This window comes from Zingiber officinale, chromosome 11A (assembly GCF_018446385.1).
Source record: "Zingiber officinale cultivar Zhangliang chromosome 11A, Zo_v1.1, whole genome shotgun sequence".
NCBI lineage: Eukaryota > Viridiplantae > Streptophyta > Magnoliopsida > Zingiberales > Zingiberaceae > Zingiber > Zingiber officinale.
Genome location: NC_056006.1, coordinates 85,943,813 through 85,968,874, shown reverse-complemented (window position 1 = coordinate 85,968,874; position 25,062 = coordinate 85,943,813). Strand labels below are relative to the sequence as shown.

Sequence of the window (25,062 nt, the reverse complement as noted above, 5' to 3'; positions counted from 1 at the left end):
ATAATAATAATAATTTTTAAAAAAATATTAATAATAATGTCATTAAATAATATTGATAATAATATTAATATATTTTAAAATATTAATAGTAAAATTATTATTATTATTATTATTGATATTGATATTAATATTAATATTATCATTAATAGTAATAGTAAAATAATAATAGTATAAAATTAATTTCGGGGATGGGAACGTGAATGAGAATTTGATCCCATTAGTTCGGGTTCGGGAATTTTTAGAATCTAAAAAGATAGGGATGGAAACAAGGATGAAATTTAGAGACAGGGATGAAGATGACAAATCCATCTTGCCTCCCATTGTCATATGAACTATCAAAAATATTGTCACTAATCCATATTTATGAATAAATTTTGAAAAAAAAAATTATTTCAATTGCACGACACTAAATTTAATTTCAGTATATCCTACTACAAATAGAGGTGAGGTGAGTAATTGATATTTAAAAAATTATTTACGTTGATAGGTGAGGTGGTGCCATCCTTCCCAAAATATATTCAAATAACACTTTCAAAATATTTTTTTATTATATATATATATATAAATATTTTTTTCGTTATATATAAATAATTATATATAATTATTTTCGTTAGATTTTTTCTCTTTTCCGTTAAAAAATCCTTCTATATATATATATATATATATATATATATATATATATATATATATATATATATATATATATATATATATTAAAAAAAAGTCGTTAGATTTTTTCTCTTTTCCGTTAAAAAATCCTTTTGTATCTATATAAAGAGAGACTATGTAATCCTTAGGCACAATCAATACGATTGATTAATCAATCCGATCCCCCTCTCACCCTCCGACTCTCGTTATTTCTCCGATCAGGCGAATAGCTTGCCACCTCCTTTGCCTTTTCTTTTCTTTTCTTTCCCCATTGCGCTCTCATCGGCTCGCCTGCGTGATTGCATCGCGGTCCTCGGATTGTTTGTTCGTGAAAGAGAGACAAGAAACGATAGGAGATGATTCACGGAGATATGCAGCTGGATCCCACCGTGATCAGCTTGAGGCCCGGCGGCGGAAATCGAGTCGGCAGAATTTTCGCGAATCGATTCGACTCTGCGGCCTCTGGAGCCATTGATTCCTCCAATCTCCCCGTCCTTCGCCCCCTTGGCGGCGCTGGCGTGGGCCTTTCGCTCACGGTAGGTGGGGAATGCTCCCCAGAGATATTGAGTTTTTTTTTTTTTTTTCGATAAAGGTCGCGTCTTTGAATTGCCTGCTTTGAATTTCGATATGGGTTCTCTTGTCAAATAATGTGCTCCTAGAAATATCGAACAGGGAGAAAAAGGAAGGCAAACTAATATTGGTTGCAATTTAAAACAAGTAATTTAAATCCTTTCAGATGTAATGGTTTCCAGCGTTATCCATGAAAACCACAGCCTTCTCATTAAGGGCCTCATGTCTAACTAGTTTATTAACTTCATATTAAGGCCTACTGTAAGTTCTGTTTTTTTCCACAGCATGAGGCATGATATCGATTGTTTGATCTATTCCTTTTTGGCTAACTGCATATGTAGTTTGTTTGCCTCGTAATTAACTCATTGCGACATGTTTATGGAAGATTCTTGCGTCTACTGCCACCGAGACCATCTGTATTTTGTTGAACGAGTTGGACTTACATGATTATTATGCTATATAAATTTGACAACTGTAATTTTGGTTTTCCATGAATCAAATCGTCATTGCTTTTGCTTCAAGAGATGTGTGCTTGCTTTACATGTTTCCTTAAAATGTATATCTGTTTTGACAGATTGGAGATTCAAGATTTGAAAGCCGTGAATGCATTCGTTACACTACTCAGCAACTTCTACAACTTCGTGAGGTACACATCCAAATATTTAATTGTTTTGATCTCTTTATTATATCATATTATAATCTCTTCAAGTTGACTGGATTCTGTTTTTCATGCCATTTTAGTCTCTGATATTTTTAGTGCATATATTTTTTACACTTTAGCTAATTGAGGTGACTATTCTTAGGTAAACTAGCTTCCTCTTAAGTGATTTATACAATATGGTTTATCATTCTTTGATAATCATCAGTCCAACTCAGTGACATGTTGTTTTTTGATCAATTATGAATTGTAAAAAATGATCTTTTTTTTCAGGACTTTAAATAAGTATTTTTGTTTAACAGGCTGCTCGGATCACAGATGATATTTTGAAACTCAAGCAGGAGATAGAGGCAGAATTTTTTCCTGAAGGTCGAACTTGGGGTCATCGTGACGCTAATGTATGATCATTTTTTCTATATATATTCTTTTGCTGTCACAACTTAACTCTGAACTATTATGCATCTTAAGACGTTTCCCTTGCCAAAATCACTAGAGTTATTGAACTGATGTGGAATTCCAGTCATGTAGGTTGGTTTTGCAAGTGCAATTAGGTTACAGGTGCTCTAGACCCATAAGTAGATAATACTTCTTTCCTTTGAAAAAATGATTGGGTGAACATGTTCAGCCAGTTTACTTCTGTCCTAATCAAAGTGTATGACCATGTAACTCTGTTCCTGAGGAAATACTCTCCAAAGTTCATTTGGAAGAAGTTTGAACTCTCCTTGTGATTCTTATTATAGCTAATATAAAATGTGGAGCTAATTGAGGCTCTCATAAACTGTTTGGTCTTTTTTTCCGTTGTTGGGCAATCTTAGGTAATACAGAAAATAGATCATTTTCCGCTCCAGTTTTGTTTTTGTATGCGTCATTCACCTCTACTAATTTTTTTGTATGTCTTTGCACTCCAGCTGGTAAGTCAATCACAGAATCACAATTTTGAGCTGGACAGTCGGGATTGGCGTGATCGTTCTAGGCAATCTACTACACATATAAATGAAAGGTCTTGGGATACACTACGCGAGCATAAAGAATCAATTACATTGAACTCCAGACACCAAGAAATAAGCCAATTCAATAAGCAGGGTTCTCAATATGCTTCTTCTACTGCAATGGTAATATGTCAAATCAACTCAATAGAAATTTTACTACTTTTGTGTCCTTCTCCTAACCCAGAAACATACATTCATACAGTTAGAATGATTTTTCTGCTTTTTGAGTTTAATATTATTGAATTACATCAAGTTTAAAAATTGTACTGTTGCCCCTTGTTGTTCTAATGTAGGTTGAACTTGAATGTCTGAACCATATAAGATTCCCACCCCTACCACCCATGAGAGAATAAGGATATCTTTATATCTTCCTAATGTGCCTAGTCCTTCTACATTTGCATAATTTTGCTAATGCGGTTTAAAATTAGAAGGTTAAATTTGGAAATTTGAAATATGAAAGTTTGTATTATTTTTTTGTTCTAACTTTTATTTTGAAGTAGTTAAGACAAAGTAAGGAAAATTATATTAATAGGATAAGTTATTTTAGAATTGATATATGTTTTCCAAGCAATTAGGGGATATATTTTTCATTATTAAGTTTTTAGATGAATTTTGGAGCCTTTTTTTTATATAAAAAAAAACCTTAAGCCTTTGTTTGTTTAATCTTCCAGCCAATAAAATTAGTTTGAGTTCTCTCTAAAGTCTATTTTCTCCATGTGATTGTTCATCCTTCTTGCTACATCACTTGCTTTTAAATTACTTCCACAATTCCCATATTGAAATTGGTTGTACCGCCTTAGTTGTATTCTTTTATACCGTTTCTTATCTTGCAATTTAAATATTTTTGTTTGTATGCTGACATTATCCTTCCACTGGCAATATATTAGGCGGGACCTACTACTTTACTCAAGGCTGAAGTCCCATGGTCTGCTCGAAGAGGCAATCTCAGTGACAAGGATCGGGTTTTAAAAACAGTCAAAGGGTAATTAAACTAATCACTAGTAGTTGCAAATTTTATTAATTTTCATGATTTATTTCTTCTAGATAAGAAAGTAGTATGTCATTTGCATCACAGAAGTACTCTTCCATTTCATTGAGGCTGATTTTTCTATGCACTTTGTTTTATGATATATTTATATTATGAAGTTCACAAATTGTATTCTTTATAAAGTTTTTGGTTTAAAAATTATGATTTTTGTTGCAGTATACTGAACAAGCTAACGCCAGAAAAATTCGATGTTCTCAAAGGCCAATTGATTGATGCTGGAATTACGACACCTGATATTCTCATGGTTTTTATCTTGCAACTTGCTCTTAATCTCTACTTTGTGTTTAAAACTTCTGTAAATTTCATTCAATGAACACCTTTCTGCAGGATGTCATTACTCTCATTTTTGAGAAAGCTGTATTTGAGCCAACATTCTGTCCTATGTATGCTCAACTGTGTTTTGATTTGAATGAAAAGCTTGATACATTTCCTCCTGAAGAAGGAGGTGGGAAGGAGATCACATTCAAGCGTGTGCTCTTAAATAATTGCCAAGAGGCATTTGAAGGCGCTGACAACCTGAGGGCTGAAGTGAGAAAATTGACTGGGCCTGACCAAGAAATGGAACGCAAGGATAAAGAGAGAATGCTGAAGCTCCGTACGCTTGGTAACATTCGTCTGATTGGTGAGCTTTTAAAGCAGAAAATGTTGCCTGAGAAAATAATTCATCATATAGCTCAGGTAGTTTATGCCAATCCTATTTCTTGTTTATAATTGAGATGTACTCTTTCAAGGAAACTTTCTTAGAGAGTTACACTGTGTACAGGAGCTTCTGGGGCAAGATGGGAAAACCTTTCCAGCTGAGGAAAATGTTGAGGCAATTTGCCAGTTATTTAATACAATAGGTAAACAGCTAGATGAGAGCCCAAAGTCTCGTCGATTTAATGATGCCTATTTCAACCGGCTGAAAGAACTAACTAGAAATCCACAACTTGCACCACGGCTAAGATTTGCGGTTCGTGACGTGCTCGACCTTCGTGTAAACAGTTGGATCCCTCGTCGTGAAGAGGTAAGATTTACCTGGTACCCTTCATTGAGTTTAAAGTTCCACTTGCAATTTAATCTAAGTCTATATGATTTGCATAACTAGGATTTATATATTGTTTGGAGATTCTAGTCTTCCTGAGAAATGGTTGTTTTCCTGATTTTCAGGTCAAGGCCAAAACCATAAGTGAAATTCATTCAGAAGCAGAAAAAAATCTTGGGTTACGTCCTGGTGCAACTGCAAGTTTGAGAAATAACCGTGAGAGTGGTGCTTTAGGGGGTACGGGTCTTACTGGGTTTCCTAACAACATACGTGGAACTGGTGGTATGATGCCTGGTATGCCTGGAATGAGAAAGATGCCTGGAATGCCTGGTTTAGACAAGGATCACTGGGAAGTTCCACGCAGCACGTCCATGCAAAGAGGTAAAGCTAACCGTGGCCATGGTCCATTGGTTGCTAATTCACCTTCCAGCAACTCTAAGTTCTTACCTCAAGGTAGTGGTAGCACTATCTCCGGAAAGACTAGTGCATTTTTGAAGGGCAGTGGCATGCCACCTTCTACTTCTCCCCTTGTCTCAGGCAGATCAGATTCCCGAGATCAAAGAGTAGTGTCCACAAGGCCTGTTGTTCAAATATCACATCCAATGCTTCAAGAAAAGCCATTATCAACATCAAAATTCAATCCTAATGAGCTACGAAAGAAAACAGTTGCTCTTCTGGAAGAGTATTTTCACATCAAGATTCTAGATGAGGCACTTCAATGCGTCAAGGAATTGAAGAGTCCAGAATACCATCCTGAAGTTGTTAAGGAAGCCATAAACATAGCTCTGGACAAAGGCCCTTCATGTTTGGATCCACTAGTGAAGCTTTTGGAGTACTTGATACATAAGAAAGTGCTTACTCCAAGGAATTTGGGGACAGGTTGTTTACTTTACGGGGCAACTCTGGATGATGTCGGCATTGATTTGCCAAAAGCCCCTTCCCATTTTGGTGAAGTTATTGGTCAACTGCTTCTATTCAGCAGAGTTGACTTCAAAGTAGTGGAAGAAACTCTCAAGAAGGTAGGAGATTCCAGTTTTCAGTCTGCAATTTTTGACGCTGTGCTGAAAACTCTTAAATCAAGCCCTAGTGGCCAGGTCATATTAAATGCACAAGCAGCAGGCGTGAAGGTTTGCGAGGAATTGTTAGAATGACCAGCAATGCCCCTTCTCGTGTGTTACCACATTCAGCCAACATTGAAACAACTCTGGTTGCATGGTGAGGTTGCATACATCAATCATCCTATGCTGACTGACCTTGGCAATATACTCGTAACTTGTCCCTATTCAAAGACGAAAACCATGAAGGCTGCTCCAGCTCAAGCAGTTATGTGCCTCTCTATTAATAAGTGGCTACGTACAAATCCATTTTTCCTTCTCTTTATGTATTCCATCTTTACATATAAGATTGAGAAACATACAGTGCATTTTATTCTGTGTGGTTCTGTGAGCAGCTACAAAGCTTAAAACTTGTACATTACATGTGAAATCTTGTAACACGTCTGAAGATTAACAAATGTCATGGCTTTGATCCATGGAATATTACTTATGACTTGTTTAGTTATTAACAAATGACTTCCACAGTATGTTTTTTCTTTTCCATTTTATGTTTTACTTCTCCAACTTTTGAGGCTTATTGGGGAAAAAAGGACATGATTCTTTTTGCAAATTGAACGTGTCTGCTTAAGCATATAGTTATTCTCCACTAATGAAGCATCATAATACTGTTTCGGAGAAGATCTGAACAGCAGTCTTTAAGTCGCCCTTAGTATTCCACATGCTTACTGCAAACAATTCAGCAGCTAGAATGAAGCTTAAGCTTCTCCTCTTTGGTCTCCTTGTGTTTGTTCAAGTCAAGTGGATTGTGGCTGCTACTGATGACACCCATGGAGGGAAGGATCAGCTTCACCAGATGAGGCATCTCTTGGAAGACCAATCATTTCATAGTAAAGGTTTTTCTTTTGTTCATGAAAGAGATCAACTCAACTCAAGCTTCTTATAAGTTCACAAGCTTATTTGTATCCAAATCTATCGAGTCAGTTTTCTTCCCAGGCTTAGATGATAAGAAAACTGAGAAATTTACAAGGGAGGACTCCGAACTTGACGACCAGAAATGGCGAATCGACTCAAAAAGGAGTGGCTTGACCAGAACGCCCAGATCTCATAACAGCTCTACATCCATGAAACGACGTGACTATTATCATTATTCTCTTTTGCCACTGGATGCCTTCGCTTGCCTTCTGCTTCTGCTTGCCTTAACTTGAATAAGAGCTGTTTTGAAGAATCTGTATCATCACTTTTGTCGCCAGCCAATCAAACAGTATTGAAATTTGGTTTGTGTTGCTTGTTCATAATGGTTGAAGGCTGTGTATATATTTTGATTGTATATTTCAAATATGAAGAAACGATCTTTCTTCATGTTTCGATGATTAAAGTTGATGTATGTTGCTTGATGATACAGGGTATTACGAGTAGATCCAGGTATAACGTAACAATCAAAGTCAAGGTGAGGTGAGGTGAGGTGATAGTCAAATCAAGGGGAGGTGACAGCCAGCGGGTTACTCTCAACGGGACTATTGCTTCTCGCCCAACACTAAGACCTTCGGTACGAGGATGACCAGCCAAAGAGTCAGTCGAATTCGAGGGACCTAGTGATTCACTCGTTGTGGCAAAAAGGTGAAACGCTCGCCCCTAGCGCCCCCGCCGTACCCGACCCAAGGCCATCACGAGGGAGGTAAATCGTAACATCCGAGCGAGCATGTGACGGACAGGGTGTAATACGGGGATAGGAGATTTATTCCCGAGCTGCCCCAAGGATCGACCCTGCGACCTCATTGTGGCCATACCCGCCACATACCAACTTGGATGACCTGCGGGGTTTACCTAGTGATTCACTCGTACTAAGACACCTAGTATATATCTAGCCAGCCATTAATCGAGTGGGTTTAATAGATGGCCGCCCTGCCATAAATCCGATCGCGCTTATATTCGGTCGGATTCAGAGGGCCTAGCTTCCCATTCCCAGAGCACAGCTCTTAGCATATGGTTGGTTGACCCTGCAGCTGGTCAAATTGCAGAGACTTGTAGCTCCACTCATTGCCAAGACACACAAAGTGAGTCTGACCAACCTTGACGTGCTAGTCGAGCATACGAGATACAATCCCCATTGCTACAATGTGATTCTCAGTATACAACTGGTTAGTCATAATGTTGGTAGGGTTTATACAGCTCAGCGTTCTTATCTCCTATATAGGCACAAGACAGATACTAGACAATTCTCATTACAAATCTCACCGGATAAAAGTATCAATCGGATCTCGCGAGACTTAGTCCGCATCTTTCAGAGACAAGTAGCCCAACATATGGAAGGTCGGTCATAGAACCAGCCAAGCCTATGGAACTTGACTCGTTTGCTTCAATATCAGAGCTTTAGCATCACACAATATATAGTCGAGCGATCAAACGGCCTTACAGGACTAGTATCCTGTTGCTTATGTATCGATATCTGCCAGTATAATATGAAGTCGGTTGGCTAAAGGTCTGACTGAGATATATTCAAGGGATAACATTGTTAGAGAATCATAACTACCTGTTAGAGAATAATAGTCATTTGTCAAAGAATATTCTTCGATTATAATATATACATTCAATGGAACATTCTTACGAAGGTGACTATACAATTTCTATCATTATTATAAAGATTACACAATTGTTCATATACGTATAACAGAAGATTGCTCGGAGGATAATTGTATAAATTCTAGACTGTACATCTTTTATTATTTGACATCTTCTGATACCGAACATTTCTTGTCACCTTATTATTGCGGAGGTTATGAAAGGTGATATAAAAGAATTCTCTCTGTTGGCGGAGGTATGCATGCAATACATTCCAAGCCAACTTGATTAACACTCTCATTTTTTTTACTGTTTATCTTCTTCATATTTTGCTCGACTACTATATTGACTTCGGGATCAGAAGTCTACGCTAGAGAACTCTTCCTTGATTTTTATCCTAACATTATGTTAACTCTTCTGAGTGTGTGCAGAAAAGAGCCGAAGAGAGCACCTGGTGTTATTGTCTTTCCCTAGCCCTAGCGAAATCTTCTCCAAATCAACAGCAATGCCACCTCTCTCTCTCAGCGTGTCATCTCCGCAGCTTTCGTACTGGATCACTTTTGGAATGCCATGCAATCCATTTGAAGACGAGGGTTTGGAAAGATTAACAGTGGAAAGCTATGAACTGGAAGACAGGATCAAAATAAACCTCCATCTGTAGGTGACCTTTATTTACGATACATTATATTTGTCGATGGTCAACTTCTCAAATTGGCAATTTCCATGGCGAACTGTGCGTAGGACTCTATTGAATTCCTTTTATTCGAAATAAAGGATCTCCCGAACCAGCCAAAGGTGGCCGATCGAAGTTCTCTGTTCTTACACGATTCTGAACAGCGATAAGCTTAATTTACTATGGCTAATGCAGACAAGATCGGTCAGAAGAACTTTTCCCGGCGATGATGATTCATTGGCCGCAAGCCTCTTCTGCGAATCCAATCCTGGAAGACAGCGTATCATACACCACCCTTTGATTCTTCTGCTGGTAATTCCCGATGATCCCAATTTGACCCTCGTACTGCAGGCTGGCCACCGCCAGGCAAACCTGTGAAGCATCCTTCTTGACGAAGTAGAAGATGCCGGTGACGTCCACCGTCATTTCGCCGCCGCCCTCGAACTCCATCCTCACCCTGGGAACTGCCACCTCCTCCAAGGCAGACAAGTCGAAGCAAGTATCCAGTATGGAGAAGCTCGGCGCCGGAGGATGACCGGAGAACTGTTTCACAAACTCGGCTTTGAATGCCCGGTAGACCGACGGCGGGAGTCGGGTTATCACGGTTCCCGAATCGATGAGGATCTTTCCGGTGGAGAAGCCGGCCTCCTGGAGCGGCACGCCGCCGACCGTCATGCCGGTGAGGTTGAGGAAGTAGAAGGGAGTTAGTTGGGGATCTCGGAGCATTCTCGTGTAGGAGATTGGGGTGGAGTTCTTGTAAGCTGCAGGGTCATCTCCGAGGACTAAAGAGCCGTATGAGCTGAGCAGCCTCGTGGGGAGGCAGTAAGAGAAGACTCCGCCGAACTGAGCGGTGGTTTGGTGAACCAGAGAGAGTGGGGTTCTTCCGAGCCCCATGATCCCGGCAGTCCCGCCGAAGAGCCCCCGGTTCTTGAAACCGCATCCGAACACGAAATTCTCTATGATTGCCCCACCGACGTCGATCCTTTCGAGCGCCAGCAAGCCGCGGGAGTAGGAGCCGTCGCCGTAGTCGACGAAGTAATTGCAGCGGTGGGCGCCGCAGACGCCGGCGTTCCCCGTGGCCTCCTGCAGGGAGAGGCAGGCGGAGGAGTTGCAGGGGATGTTTTGGTAGGAAGTGGAGGCGGATGGGTCGAAGAGGGGGTCTCGCTGCGCGTAGCAGGAGGTGCATGGCTTGCATTGGACCCAGGTGAGGTCGCTGCCAGTGTCGACGATGACGGTGGCGTTCTTTCCGGCGACCGCGACGGTGACCACGTAGTTCAGAGTCTGAAACTTGATTCCTGAAAAGAGAGGGACTTGCGCTCCGGACGAGTCGTCCTCCTTCTCGGAGATTACATTTCTGATTCTGGATTGAATCGACAAGACTCGAGCTTCGTCGGCGATCAGAATCTTTGGCCCAGGAATCTTTTGTCGCCTCAATTCCAGTTCTACTGCACCGGTATCTGCTAACCAAAGTTAGAGAATTGAACGTTGAATGACAAAAATTAAGGCGCCAATTGAACGTGCATGAGGAAGAATGGGAGCTCACTTTTCCCGGGAGTGGAAGCAAACCGGCGAGGACGGCTGTTCCTTCCCCATCGCAGCTCCTGCACGGATAGTGATTGTTTAACTTCCAAGCAATCGGCGAAGGCGAAAACAGAGACGACGACGACGACGACGACGACGATAAGAAGGCGAAGACGGTGGCTGGTCAGCACCACCATTGCAGGAGGTATGAAGGTGAAGATGAGAATGGGGAATCGACGGCGTTGGAGTTTACCTTGGGAGTTGGCAAGAGAACAAAGGAGGAAAGGTTGGCTGCTTGGATCGATTAGCTCAGAGTGTGGAAATGAGTGGAGCCGAGCCTCACGGGTTGCGCAAACAATAATCTTGGAAGCACTTGAAGTATTTTAAATTTTTTTACTTAGAACTGTATCTGACTTTAATTCTGAGAGGGTCGCTCGAATCTATGCAAGTTTTCCACCGAGTTTCTCTTTAACTTGCTCTAACATCGGTGAGGAACTGTCTCTTGAGAATTATTTCATACTAACTTGATTTGAAAATATATACACATTTCTATGATATCCAAAACGTATATCACGTAGCGATTTCTAATTAGTCGATTGATGATATTATATAACAATCAAGTTGATCTGTTTCTAAATTTACTGTCTTTTATTTGTTATATGCCTAATCATTTACTTTGTTTGATTTGTAATCAGTGGCTGCAGGATCATAGTTCTCTATTGATAGAGAATATATAGTTCTCTGGTGGGAAATGGTTAAGTGGTCATCTTAGAGGCCACATACTCTAAAATATGATAAATCATAGGGTTTATTTAGCCTTAGCTAAGTGGTCTTCCTAAACGGGGGCATGACATAATCCAAAATCAAATCATGCCTCTTTGATGATTAGTCCGTACCAACTCGATTACATCTACGGAGGCATTACATAGTTCTCAAAAGCATTTAAAATTCTGTTAATTTCAAAAATTTATATTTTTCTATGAAATCTATATTTATGAGCATGATTATATTCGATGTAAGAAATACCATGAACTTGGTAAAATTCAATTCTTGGTTGAGATCGTTGACAAATAAGTGACTGATGAGATATTTTCAATGTTGACTCGGTTATTGAACGCTAAGGAGGGTTGATCGTCGGGAGAGCTCGTTAAGCTAGAAAGAGAGGAAAAGAGTGTTAGAATGGAGACCAAAGGTGCTTCGACTTTCAATTCAATATCTGATAATGAAAAAATGGAGAAGATAAATAGTAATGGATTAATGATCATGCATATGTGATGATCTAAACGTACCTTTACTTGCAGATGAAATAATATTTCTTTTAATGACCGTCGTATCACAATAAAAAAAATGTCATATTAATATATCACCATAGTATCATCGCCGTATTATATCGTCACATCATCCACTTACTTTGACAACCCATGTGCAACTCCACTTGTTATGTCAACCTATATATTACACTGGCTCATAGAATATTGAGATAATTGAGTCTAAGCGGCCGATCCATTGTGGGGAGGAATAAAAGGACATAATTAGAAATGACTATGTGATTTGATAAATATAAAAAATTATGTATAATTTTGAGTACTAAGAAAAACACTAAATTGCCCTTGAAAATATAAATCTAATAGCTAATTCTTTTCTCAATTAATTCATACTCAACATGGCTGGGCCTTGGCCCATGGTTGTGTCTGGCTTGACTCTTGGTCGAGTCATGCTCGACTTGACTTTATTGTTAGAAAGTGCCCAATTACCCGTTGTGGGCTGACTTGAACCATAGTTAAGTCATGCGTTTTCGATATTTTGGCTACAACACGAATGTTATCCGTAATTTATATTCTCTATATTGATTTAAAGACGGATTGATGAACATACTGAAACTAGGGATGATAATTTTTTTCATAAATTCGGGCCCTATGGAGAAAACCTAAAATCAGGATGAAGATCCTCGATTTATTCATGGATGGAAAGTTCTGAGATGTGGCAGATTTGGGATGGATATGGGGATATTACTCCCATCCCCGGACCCACCCATAATAATAATATAATATTATTTTTAATAATAATAATAATAGTATTAAAAAAATTTAAAATATTAATAATAAAATTATTATTAATATTGATATTAATATTAATAGTAAAATAATAATAATATAAAATTAATTTGAAGATGAAAATTGAAAGTAGGGATGAGTGTGGGGATGGAGATTTGATTACGGGTGATTTGGATTCGGAGATTCCTCGAATCCGAAAAAGTGAGGATGGGGATAGGGATGAGAGCGATGATGAAATTTGAGAGCGGGGATGAGAACAGTAAACTCGCTCCCACCCGTCTCATTGCCCTCCATAACTGGGGCGAGCGAATTGCATGGAGAATTTAGGGATATATTTTACCAAATTTAAGATATAAATATTCATATTTATATAAAATGTAAAAAAATATAATTATAAATATCAAAATTTTAATTAATAATTCTTTATATAGGTAGTTCAATTGTAATTTACTTCGACTTAATGCAAGTGTTTAGAATATATTTGTAAATGTCATATAATTTTAGCGAACTAATTAATTTCTTATGATTAAAGTTAATAAGATTTAATTATTATATATTAAAATTTAAATTATTGCCTTTTGTTCTTCCACTAATCATTTTCACAACTCTTTTATCTTCCATTCTTACTCGATTTCATTTGGCTTCTTCTACTTCTTCATCTCGATCGTTCTCCGCTAGATCGAAGTTGTCATCGGATGAAGAAGAACGAACGAAGCTCGGCTTCTGCAGCTTACATGTGGCGAGATCAAGCAAACCCCGAAGTTCCTTAATGGCAGACTTCGTTCCGACTTCGGTGACAACAATTGCGAAATTAGGGTTTGATAGTAAAAGAAGGGGAAGGGTCGTGGAATAGTAATGGGGGAAGCAGCGCTGGCGTCCAACCCTCGCGGTGGGGGCCCTGTCTGGGCCACGATAAACTTCCATAGTGCAGCACAGCGCGGTCGGCCATGGCGGAGGCAGATTACCCCATCTAGGGTTTACTCTCTGCTGCGCCCTGTCACCGTACGGTGCGTTCCTTTGCCCCCACATAAACGTCCTTTTCTCCTCGCCTCACCGTTTCCCCTACTTTTTTTTTCAATGGAGATGTTTTGTAAATTGTAGATTTCCCCCGCATTCTTGACGAGAATCCCGCAAAGTTCCCATTTTGCACCCTTTCCAACGCATTGATCTTTGTCCCCTCGCTTCGTTATTCTCCGTTGAAGATTTCATTAACTTGGTTCGGAGAGGACATTGATGAATGAAAACGCCCTGATGTTAGCTGGGTAATAATCTATTTCTGCCATGTTAGAATGTAGCTTGATTCGAGTATGGTAGTGTGAAATTCGTGAGTTCAGTTAATATGCAACTCTGTAAAGATCATATTAGACGACAGCCAGACTAGGGTATTTTTTCCATTTGTGCTACTTTTTTTGCAGGTGGTCTCAACTGATCAAGTTTTTCTAGTAGATATTTTGTTCCTTTTTTTCGTGTGTGGACCATCTAGTCTTTGTCTGGTCTAACTTTCTGAAATATGGGTCGTCTTCACATTTGGAAATTTTGTTTCTAAATGTTATCTTTTGATTTCTAGTTGAAAAATTGTCTGAGTGACACAGAATTAGGATGTTGACATACATTAGGTAGTAGGTTAGGCAATATTTATAACTTCTCCATCCGTTCTTTTCTCCACTCATAAATTAGTTGGCCATTATCCAACATTGGAGGAGCCTTGGTGAACATTAGGCAAAGTAAGTTTGCCAACTTGACGTCAAAGTAGTATTTTTAAGTGTAAATATCATCTGAAAGGCGCATAAAGACTTGCCTATGCATACTTGTATCTTGAGCTAGTTGCCATTTTTCTACACAAAGGCAACAGTATCAACTATAGTTAGGAGTTGTTTCCCTTTCTGTTCCACACCTGTACCAGACTGATATAACTGTGGAAGATGTCAAACTGGGAAATTGCAATAAGTTTTCTAGTTTGTTCTCGCTTGTATTTGTTCTTCATGTTTGATCGATGACAAATGCAAGTGTGAGATGTAGATGACCTGCAGATCTGTCTCATGTAAGATTTGTTATTGTTCTCCTTGCAAAAAGCTAATTTCTTTCAAATGTTGTTGTGTCCGGGAGATGGTTTCCCATTTATCACTAGGATTCATATTGAATTTAGCTAGTGACACCTACTCCCAGAAATAAACTCCAACTTAATCCTCTCTTTAATTACACTTCTACACTGCTATACGACCTCAAACATTGGACAAGTTGGCCTTCATATGACATTTAACATTTTGCAGCAAAGTTTGAATACAGAACAAAGGATGGCCAATCCTAGCTATCTAAGTTTCCTTCTTGACAGAAAACATGCTTGCATGTGGACTTTAGGCTTTGCGAGGCCTTCAAAGATGACCTCTGGCTGTGAAATCTATGCCTCCTTGTCCCCAAGCTTTCATTTGCCTGCAAGTGATGGCTGCTTTACTTGCATTGTGGATTCTGTGGGGGCTCTAGTTTTGCAGGTGATAATAGATGAGAGATAGAGATCATATGATGCAGAACAGTTAGTAAAAAATCCATGGCTTCATCACAAAAGAGATGAAGATTGTAGCGGAGGAGTAATGGTTCATCACTTACTTGATATTCAATGAGGCTTTGGAAGTTTTCAGAAGACGTCGCATTACATCAACCTGAGCTTTAAGAGACATAGCATAGTCCAAAGTTTCATCTAGTAAGGAGAACCCATCCATAGACTCACCTCCAGGTACAAGCTTTTTAAGCACTTGGATCCTCTTCTTGGCCAATGCCTTTGCAAGGATGCTTTTACAGATATGCTGTGCTCTTCCTGCCTTCTTCCTCCTTGAACACATCCTTAAGCACCTTCTGAGTATCTTCTTCGATCTAGGAATCTTCAACGAGTTGCTGCATGGCTTGCGTAAGTTATCATACTCCCTTCCTAGGAGACTTTTGAGTATTTCCTTGTTCTTCTCATTCTTGGAGAGGTTTGTGATGAGACCCTGAGACCATCTGGTTCTGCCTCTAGCAAAGGCTATTGCAGCGTCAGCTGAGAGCTTGATGGCATTTTTCCTCTCATGGAAGCTCATGCTATTGGATGAAGCATCAGATAGCAGAAACCCCCGGAGCATTTGTTTGAGAAAAACTAACTTGAATGAGCTTGTGAGTTGCATGTTGGCTGCTTGCAAATTCGAGAGTGGAAAAGCAATGTAAAACTTGACACTGAGTTAAAGGCTCTCTTTGCTTATATCGAGAGAGGAAGAGAGACAATGTGTGTCTCCAAGTAGGATTTCCATAGAAGCATAACATGTGACATTATTTCTTGAGGATCCTATACCTTTTTATCCCTCTGGCTTCTCATCTAACTGAGATACATGTTGGTATATCTAATAGAATGAAGAGAAAAGGATAAATAAGATGGTTTTTTGTCTAAGAGCTTCACATGCTAACATTATTTTAAGATGTCTAGTAACTCAACTTTTCTGTTTTCAAGTGCAAAAAGGAAGATACAATCTGTTATATCTGCTGTATTGATGGATGGGGAAAAGTAAGACAAAGTAAATCGTTGTGAGTTTTACATGCTAACTCTGTGTTGTCTAATGAGAAACAGAAAAGGTGAAACTCCAGTGGTGTATTTAGGTAGAGAAGTTGAATTTGCTACCACAGGTTCAGAAATTAAAAAAAAAAAAAAAGGTTGAAAAAGTGGAGTTTAAATGAGCCTGTCATGGGAAGAAGATATGATTAAAACAATTTCATTTGTGAGCAATAGAAAGAGGGGCCTACTTGGCAGAGACAGGCCACATGCATGCACATGGCTGTTAAGACCCACAGTTGCAAACAAAGTCTGTGAGCTCCTAAAGATTAGCTAGCTATGCAGATATTCACATCAGGAAGAAAAAAAATAGTTAAGCATGATGTAGAATTCTTAATCCATATTCATTATTATTAAGGGTTATTTTGTCTTCTTAGTACATAATTACTTTTCTGACATGGCTAGGTGAATGTGGTCAATGCTACAATGGCTCAGGCTGATATAACAATGGCAGAGAATGCTAATGGAAGTTCAGATCATATAGAGGCATAGGATTAGCAGTTATGTTTAGCAAAACACTGTAGCATTTCTCTCAAAAACTCAACAAGCAACCCTAAGCTAATCCGACCTTCTGCAATAGTGACTGGTACAAAAATGATGCAGCAGAGCCATTTGTGTCTGTTATTGTGGTCTGATACAATAATGCCAGTGGACTCACATGTGGAATCATGACTCCAAATGCCATATGAAATTGTCATCTGTCTCTGTTGCGTATGCACCTCATATTGAATTAGGGTCTTTACTGGATATTCTCCATATCTGCAAGAATAAACAGATTGTTAGTGCAAAATTAATCAGTGAGCAAGGTTTTACAGGAATTTAGCTTTCACTATTTAGGAAACTTGGGCTACTGTTTATAAGGATGTTCAGAATAAGTTTGGTGACCAAACCATCATGCCTCTGGATGGTGTTTGTTTCCTTGAGACACCGAATCCATCATCTGTTTTGATTGGTTGATCAATTAGATTGACCTCCACGTGGATGTGACATGGAAGAGTTGTTCAGTTCATGACAAGTCTGTAAATGTAGTATCCATATTGATTGACCCTCCATTACATAATTATCATAGGGAGGTGACAAAAATTAACTGATCACACGTCTAATGACATTAAACACCAGAAATAGGTGTGAAGTAGTAACTTAATTCTAGCTACTTAATTTGTCAGAGAGACTCTGTGTTAAGAGCTGAAGGCCAAGCCAAGGGATTGTTCTTTGGTATCTTCAAGGGGGGATGCACCATTTGGTTTCACAACTTGGATACTGCAGGATCCGCGAAACATGGTGATGAATGTGGTGCACTCTTTTCAGCCTATCTCAGATGGCTTTGCCAAAAGCAAGATATTTCCCACATGGTATCCACATGGGAGCTTCTACTCTCTAGGCCTCCACATGATTCCCTCTTTCATTATGTTTCCAAGTACAGCTTTTCACTATTCAAGCTTTTAAATTTCCCCTAGGGCTGGAAATGGCCTTCAATGTTGCTAGTCATGCTTCTCGTTCACATACCGCTGGGGTCATGTAACCATCAGCTAGAGAACCTCAGTCTCTTTGAGAATTAATTATTGTGAAGACAAGTTTTGTCAGTGTAAACGTTATGGTCACAGTGTTGTAGAACTCACACGAATTAGTTTAGTTGATAAATTAATCTTTTCTGAGACACTGAAAGATTATATAAATCCTACATCAAAATTCCTAAGATAGTTATGTTTCTTGCCTGTTATTAACGTGCATTTGTTTAAGCATTAATTGAGTGTTATGGTAATTTGGTTGATAGACAGATATCACCAGAAAATGATCATTTTAACAAGTTGTATTTATTTCTTGAATTCATACAATAAATTTGTCTTGAACATAAACTGATGAAACTGACTGGAAATCTGCAAATTTATTTTTCTTTTCAGAACATTATATGGAAGTAACATTATTATAGTTCACAAATTTAATGCTCTGCCATAAATTCGAAATCAGAATTAAATGGTCTTAATTTGGGGTGATAAGGTTACATTGTTAGGATGTAAAGCAGAGTGGTCAGAATCCTAGGAAGAAGACAACCTTATCCCTGTGTTTATAGAAATGGACATTATCCCCTATGGTCCACACTAGTTTTTATATTATTTTGATATAGATTCTTGCTAGATTTTTTTTTGCAATAATCTGCTCCCTGCTGTTGGGATCGTGACGATAAATTATGCCTTGTATCTACTAAGATTAATTCTCAGTTGAACAGTATTAACATTGTCATTTACCTTGTTTGAAACTAGATTAGCTGTTGGGAAAAAAAAAATGACTCTCTCCGGCAAATTCCCTGATAGTTGCTTTTCACAAAGCTTCCGTCAGAAAGCCAAAAGCCATGATTTGCATCACATGAACATGATGCAGTTGCAGTGAACATCACAGCACTTCTGTACAGAATTAGGAGAGTATGGTGGCATGTGAAATAGTTCATTATAGCAGAAAATGCAGTTGAATGATAGGTACGTCATCCAACCTTGAACCATGGTCTTCGACTATGAGGATTATTGGAAACTTTCTCTTTATTTTTTCCACTTTACCTTTTTTTTTCTTCCTGTGTGGGACTCAGCACAGATGGACTGCTAACCACAGTGCTTGTTTTGTTTTGTAATGACAGGGTTTTGGTTTGTCAATGGAGGTGGGCATTGTGGCTGTCCTTGAAATAAGTTTTGAGTAGGGAAGGAAATGGATAAGTGAGGCACCATGGAAGAAGATAAACTCGATCCAAAATCTCACAAGATGTGCCCTAAAAAATGGTCAGCTCTTTCCTAGGACACTAGGGAAAAAAATGCACATGCCCCCATCCATCCTTATTTCCTGGAATCCAACTAAAATTTCAGAAAGGTGTCAAATGCCAACTGCCAAGATATGATATTGTAAGACAAATATGAAAAGGTAATGAAGGAAATTTAAAACAGCAAGATATTTGCGATGTAATGAGAGAGATTATTTCCTTGATCATTTCTATTTGGATAATTCAACTAAATTTGGTAGAATGATCATTCTACTAGACTAGCGGAGCATATATTATTCATCCTAAGTGATTCAGTATCGCTGGTCCTACGATCACATTTAGACAGATAAATTGTGGGGGTATTTTATCCTAGCGCAGTGGTTTTTTGTATGGGGAGATTACATACCTAACAAAGCATTTTATACCCATTAAAAATTGATCCCAATATCTATTAGAGTAAATATCGATATAGGTACCAACTACGTCAACTCATGAGGGCATCATTTTGGTATATTAGTATAGCAAAAGGTAATTATGCTCATCTCAGGTGTCTTTCACAGTTCATCTTCAGGTTATATAAAGAGAGGTAAATCACGGGGTTAGTTTATAGTCGACCATCAAGTGATTAAAGGGCGGGAGGAGTTTTTTTCTTAAGGGTATGTGTTCGTCAGGAAGACCCTTTGTCCTATTTTGACATTCTAGTAGACTAGTGAGGGGCATTCTAGTAGACTAGTGATTTTATTCTAGAGATTGAATGGATTGAATGTCATCCAATTTGACTAGGCCAGACTGATTTGGGTAAGAATACTAAATCAATTGAACAAAAGACATCCTAGACTTGTTATATAAAGGAAGGTAAATTACGGTATCAGCTTATAGTCAACTATCAAGTGGTTAGAGGGTGACAAGTATTTTTTTTTCCTAAAGGTATACGTTCGTCGGGAATTGATCCCTCGTCTTATTTTAACATTTTAGTAGACTAGTGATTTCATTATAGGAGGTTGAATGGATTGAATGTCGACCAATTTAGCAAGACAAACTGACTTAGTAAGACTAGCAAAATCAATTGAATAAAAGACATACTAGAGTTGTTAACTTCATGTATGATGGGCTAGCAAAACTAACAATATCTCAATTAGTTCTATTATTTTTTTTCACTTTTTTTTCGATGCATCAACCTAAAGTTAGAATAAAATCAGTTTTTAGTTGTGGCAGTGGCAACTAAAGGAAGTTTTAATCAAATTGAGTACATTGGTGAAACAATGTAATTATTCAAACTAAATCCAATTAGTTTAGGCTGCTGCAATCTGCACGGCCGATGAAACAAGGAAAAACTATATTCAAAGAAGACAGATGAAAAAGATCATATATATTACATTTCTCCTGAAGATAGCTTTTTGTAGAACGAGTCTAAAGAGCTGCTAGTTGAGTGATTATATCCAGAAAGTTGAATTGTGAAATTGATTTAGCAGTGAGATAGCACAATCTTTCCTAGTAACTTAACAACGCATCTAAGATAATCTGAAGGAAGCATCTGCTCCAAGTGCTGAATCCAAATTCCAGGGTGGGAAAATTCCAACTAATATCGTATGTAGTAACAAATGTTACATAAACTTCTCATGCTTGAAAATGCAAAGGCATGCAGACTATTACGATGATCATTTGACCAAAATTGAATCCATCATATTCATACAACAAAAAAGAAATGTGGCTACAGGATGAAACAACCTACAGCTTTCTTGTTGAGGCAATCAAACCATACGGTATATCTCATATGGCATCTATAGCTTCAGGAACACGAACTCTTCAATGGCTGGTATTTCACCAATCTTCTTTAGAGTTTCCTTATCTGGCTCCTCATCGACACCAATCGCCATTATGGCCTGCTTCCTTGGTGCTGTCCTACCAACGCTCATAAAACTAATATTCACGTTCTGCTCTCCAAGAATTCTTCCAACTCGTCCAATATTACCAGGCTGGTCGACGTTCCTGCACAATATTACATTCCCTTCGAGGCTTGCATCTACACTGAATGATCCAACAAGGGTGAGATGTGGTATGCCATCCTTGACCCTTCCTTCCACTGTTATATCACCAGCATCAGACAAGGCACTGGCGAACTTGGACTCGACATGAGACAGGTGGATCTGGATTGAGTCTAGAGGAATCTCAGGGGAGCTGTCAAGGAAAATCCTCTCCTCGCTGATGCGAAGACCTCTCTGCTTAGCGGTATAATCTGCATTGACAATGTTGATGAAAACACTCGATATGGGTTCAATGATTCCTTTGGTGACCATAGCACGAAGAACCCTTGTATCCAGGTCATCAGGATCTCGAGCAGATGTATACACAACCTTAACCCCCTTGATACCACTTCCACCAGCAACTAGTTGGACGGCTAATCTGCCAAGCTTTTCAGCCAGGATAACATAAGGGGACAGCTCAGAAAGAACCTATCATAAACAAAAATATATCAGGTCGGCCGGTAAGGCAGAACAAATTTATACAGACCAAATATAGAATAATTTACCTCAGCAGGAACCATGGGAGCATTCACAGCAGTGGCAGCAAGTTCACCTTTCAGTGCCCCAATAACAGCCTCTGCGATCTCTACAGCTACACCTTCCTAATAATTGTGACCACAATGTTTAAACAAGACGATCACAATAAAGTCAAAGGACCCATAATTTGTGCTGTATCAAGTACATTAATCTAGCATGCTTTTTATGCAATCATGCTACTAGTAATCAACATTAAAGTTTCTTTTACTAGATAAAATGAGATTGAATTGGAAACGCAGACCTGAGCTTCGACAGTGCTAGCTCCGAGATGAGGAGTGGCAATAACATTTTCATGCATCATCAACTTACTGTCTTTTGGTGGAGGCTCGACGGTGAATACATCAAGTGCTGCCTGTTTCAGTTACAACTAGCAAAGTCAATATTATTTTCCAAACTTAAACAAAGGTATGACTTATTATGATCCCTTTAAAGGAGATTAAAGGTATAATAAACAAGTTTAGTATCACCACAGAAGTAAAAGCAGTGAATGTATTAAATCTGCAGCTTGATTAATAATGTTCATGTGAGTTCAAGCATATGAGAATGCCAAACTGATAACTAGGTTACATCCTACAGAGTCTAGATTAGAGTTAAAGGAGAGACTCTCAGCTAGAAGATACCAGTGGAAACCTACCTGAGCAACTGTACCATTATCAAGTGCTCTGACCAAGGCATCTTCATCAATAACCCCACCCCTAGCAACATTAATGATTCTCACTCCTTTTTTTACTTTTGCAAATGTTTCATCATTGAAACTTTTTGCAGTAGTTGGAGTCAGTGGCATGTGAAGTGATAAAATATCTGCTGTAAAGATGGCTTCATCAAATGATACAAGCTCCACTCCAACAGCACGGGCTCTATCAGCAGGTGCATAAGGATCGTGAGCAATCACATGCATCCCGAGTCCTTTTGCACGTCTGGCAACTTCTGAACCAACTTTCCCAAATCCCATCACTGCCAGTGTCTTTCCTACCAGTGAGACACCAACATATTTGTTGCGTTGCCACTTACCTGGATATCACAAGCACAAACACATGCTAATGCATACAAGAAATTGCAAATAAAAAGTGCTAGTTTAAATACAGTCAAAGGTAATACACTTGACCAATGTGCTTAATACATAAGAACTGCTTGATCGACCTAGAAAGTTTGGAATGATATGAAATAAAATCTATGTGCTCGTCTAGTTTTCTTAATTATATTCACGCTTTCAAATATCAATTCGATATATCATATTGAGAGTAGTGAATTTTTGATCATAGAAAGTCTTTTAATTATTTTTTTTTTAAAAAATTAATCGATTGTTTTTATCGAATCGATTGCTATACTGTAACAATTGATTCGGCCAGCAAAAGAGAACGAGCGAAGTGGCAAAATCAGTATCAGATAATCAATTTGGGTAATATGAAACTTAAATTACGTGGTTCAATAATTTACCGAAAAATAAAACATTAGAAACACAGGAGGATCCCACATGTATTGACTCAGATAATAAAGGATGAAAATGAAATGGTAGGCAAGAAAGGAATTGCTCTGTTTTTCTAAATATGAGTAACAAGTGCTTTAAATTCAAAATCAAATATGAAATATTTACCAGCTAAAAATGAAATATTTACGGTTTCCATTGATCGAGTCTGAGAACTCGGAAGAACAAAGTGTTGACTACCTACTAAAGAAACAAAACATGCGCCATTGATCTTTGAAACATATATATGTGTGTGTGTCATAGTGATCCTAGTTTTAGGAGAAATCAGAAAGATAAGAGGTTAAACAAGAATCAGGCTACCAGCTAATTTGAAACAAAATGCACCTAGTTAAATTAGAAATATCGAATTCCAATATTCTTCTAAGTAGGGATGAGCTAGTTGCAGAGTATGAACAACGAGGCAGAGGAGGAAGAGGAGGTGAAAAATCAAAAGGCTCAAATTACCAGCTTTCATGGAAGCGTCAGCCTGGGCGACGTTTCTTGCCATGGCAGCGAGCAGCGCGATTCCGTGCTCGGCTGCCGCCACCGTGTTCGCGGTCGGCGCATTGACGACGAGGCACCCGCTCTCGGTGGCAGCTTGCAGATCCACATTGTCAATGCCCACCCCGGCCCTGCCGACAACCTTGAGCCGCCCGTTGGAAGCTTCGAACACTTCCCGCGTGACCTTAGTCCCGCTCCTCACGATCAGCGCGTCACATAGAGAGATCTTGGCGCAGAGCTCCTCCGGCGAGAGGTTGTACGAGCAGTCAACGTTGGCGAACTCCCGGAGTAGAGCCAGCCCGGCCTCCCCGAGCTTCTCGGCGACAAGAATGGTGGGCCTCGCCGCAGCCTCAATTCGAAGCCCCCTACCAACGCTCCGGATGCCGAGAGGGGGGATCTTGGGATTGACGGGATCCGCGAGGCGGACGCCGAGGAAGGGGGTTTGAGAACGACAGGACCGGAAGGAGAGGCACGAGGCAGAGGAGGAAGAGGATAAGGGAGGGAGGTAAGAGATGTCTGCCGATGTGGCGGAAGGACGGAGGAGGGATTTGGTGACAGCGGCAGCCATAACGGCGAGTTATCGGCGAAGAGTTTGTGGGGAGTGGGTGGAGCTGTCGGAATCCTCCAGGAATGGTGCCATAGGCGTGGTCGTAGGCTATATATAAAGACGAAAATAGAAGGAGAATATATATTTTTTTTAAAAACATATCAAGGGCATTCAAGTAATTTCAACACGTTTTTAATAATAATAATAATAATAATTAGACGGCCCACTTTTTTTTATTAGTACAGTTGTCGGAAGTTGGAATATTTATGTTAGTATAATTCTTTATACTGCATCACACCTTACGGGAAAATTATTTTTTAAAAAATAATATCAACTTTTTATTTTTCTATTTTTCACTGGCCTGACTGTTTCGAGTTTCAAAATTCTAAAAGACATGTTTCGGCCAACATCCCTAAGTCCGATTTGATTCAATTTGTGAAATTTTTGGATGATAAGGAGTTTCTCCATTATTTATTTTAATTTTTTTGAAAATATTATAATATTATACTAACTTTTTGTTAGAATATAATTTTAATTTTCAGTAAATTAAGTCCACGTTAAATTTGATCTAAATCATATCAGACCTGAAATATTTGAATCAACATTATTATGGATTTGGTCTGATTTAGATCAGGCTTAATATAGATTTGATTTTGTGGAGATCAAGATGAGATTCTAAGTTAAAAGCTAGTATAACATTGTAATATTTTTCAAAAAGTCAAAATAAATAATAAAGAATATCGTACAAACTCCCTACCCCTACCGTCTTAGAAACTAATGAGATTTAAAATAACTTTAATCAACGTGTCAAGATTTATTAGTAATTTTCGATCAAAATCTATTAATCAACCTACACAAATTTGATTGGA

General features: G+C 38.8%; 5 protein-coding genes and 1 long non-coding RNA gene across 9 annotated transcripts; 3 read left to right on the top strand and 3 right to left on the bottom strand.

Annotated features, from left to right (window-relative positions):
- The first annotated feature begins 802 nt into the window (after positions 1-802).
- LOC122032553 (eukaryotic translation initiation factor-like) lies at positions 803-6,368 on the top strand. Its single transcript, XM_042591863.1, has 9 exons — positions 803-1,184; positions 1,793-1,864; positions 2,179-2,274; positions 2,785-2,988; positions 3,753-3,847; positions 4,070-4,157; positions 4,241-4,591; positions 4,677-4,919; positions 5,063-6,368. The coding sequence occupies exons 1-9, from the start codon at positions 1,005-1,007 to the stop codon at positions 6,086-6,088; spliced, it is 2,355 nt and encodes a 784-aa protein (XP_042447797.1). The 5' UTR covers positions 803-1,004; the 3' UTR covers positions 6,089-6,368.
- A 305-nt stretch (positions 6,369-6,673) lies between these two features.
- Positions 6,674-7,319, top strand: LOC122032418. Of its 3 annotated transcripts, none has more exons than XM_042591713.1 (2): positions 6,674-6,879; positions 6,986-7,319. In XM_042591713.1, the coding sequence occupies exons 1-2, from the start codon at positions 6,711-6,713 to the stop codon at positions 7,195-7,197; spliced, it is 381 nt and encodes a 126-aa protein (XP_042447647.1). In that variant the 5' UTR covers positions 6,674-6,710; the 3' UTR covers positions 7,198-7,319. The 3 variants fall into 3 exon arrangements, with proteins under 3 accessions (XP_042447647.1, XP_042447646.1, XP_042447645.1); XM_042591712.1 differs by having other exon boundaries at positions 6,674-6,885; XM_042591711.1 differs by having other exon boundaries at positions 6,674-6,885; positions 6,974-7,319.
- A 1,970-nt stretch (positions 7,320-9,289) lies between these two features.
- On the bottom strand, positions 9,290-11,100 carry LOC122032789 (aspartyl protease family protein At5g10770-like). The gene is made up of 2 exons (XM_042592102.1): positions 10,768-11,100; positions 9,290-10,681 (listed from the first exon to the last, which is right to left on the bottom strand). Exons 1-2 carry the CDS (start codon positions 10,940-10,942, stop codon positions 9,459-9,461), a joined length of 1,398 nt encoding a protein of 465 aa, XP_042448036.1. The 5' UTR covers positions 10,943-11,100; the 3' UTR covers positions 9,290-9,458.
- A 2,310-nt stretch (positions 11,101-13,410) lies between these two features.
- LOC122032651 lies at positions 13,411-19,324 on the top strand. The gene is made up of 4 exons (XR_006126183.1): positions 13,411-13,806; positions 13,901-14,061; positions 18,635-18,847; positions 19,003-19,324. It is a non-coding gene; the product is annotated as an uncharacterized LOC122032651 (long non-coding RNA).
- LOC122032650 (transcription factor IBH1-like 1) lies at positions 14,877-16,161 on the bottom strand. 2 transcript variants are annotated; one of them, XM_042591963.1, is made up of 2 exons: positions 15,404-16,161; positions 14,877-15,229 (listed from the first exon to the last, which is right to left on the bottom strand). In XM_042591963.1, exons 1-2 carry the CDS (start codon positions 15,952-15,954, stop codon positions 15,172-15,174), a joined length of 609 nt encoding a protein of 202 aa, XP_042447897.1. In that variant the 5' UTR covers positions 15,955-16,161; the 3' UTR covers positions 14,877-15,171. The 2 variants fall into 2 exon arrangements, with proteins under 2 accessions (XP_042447897.1, XP_042447898.1); XM_042591964.1 differs by having other exon boundaries at positions 14,877-15,276; positions 15,404-16,160.
- A 1,352-nt stretch (positions 19,325-20,676) lies between the features above and the next one.
- Positions 20,677-24,285, bottom strand: LOC122032076 (D-3-phosphoglycerate dehydrogenase 1, chloroplastic-like). Its single transcript, XM_042591325.1, has 5 exons — positions 23,611-24,285; positions 22,315-22,691; positions 21,922-22,032; positions 21,650-21,745; positions 20,677-21,572 (listed from the first exon to the last, which is right to left on the bottom strand). Exons 1-5 carry the CDS (start codon positions 24,212-24,214, stop codon positions 20,901-20,903), a joined length of 1,860 nt encoding a protein of 619 aa, XP_042447259.1. The 5' UTR covers positions 24,215-24,285; the 3' UTR covers positions 20,677-20,900.
- Between the last annotated feature and the right edge of the window lie 777 nt (positions 24,286-25,062).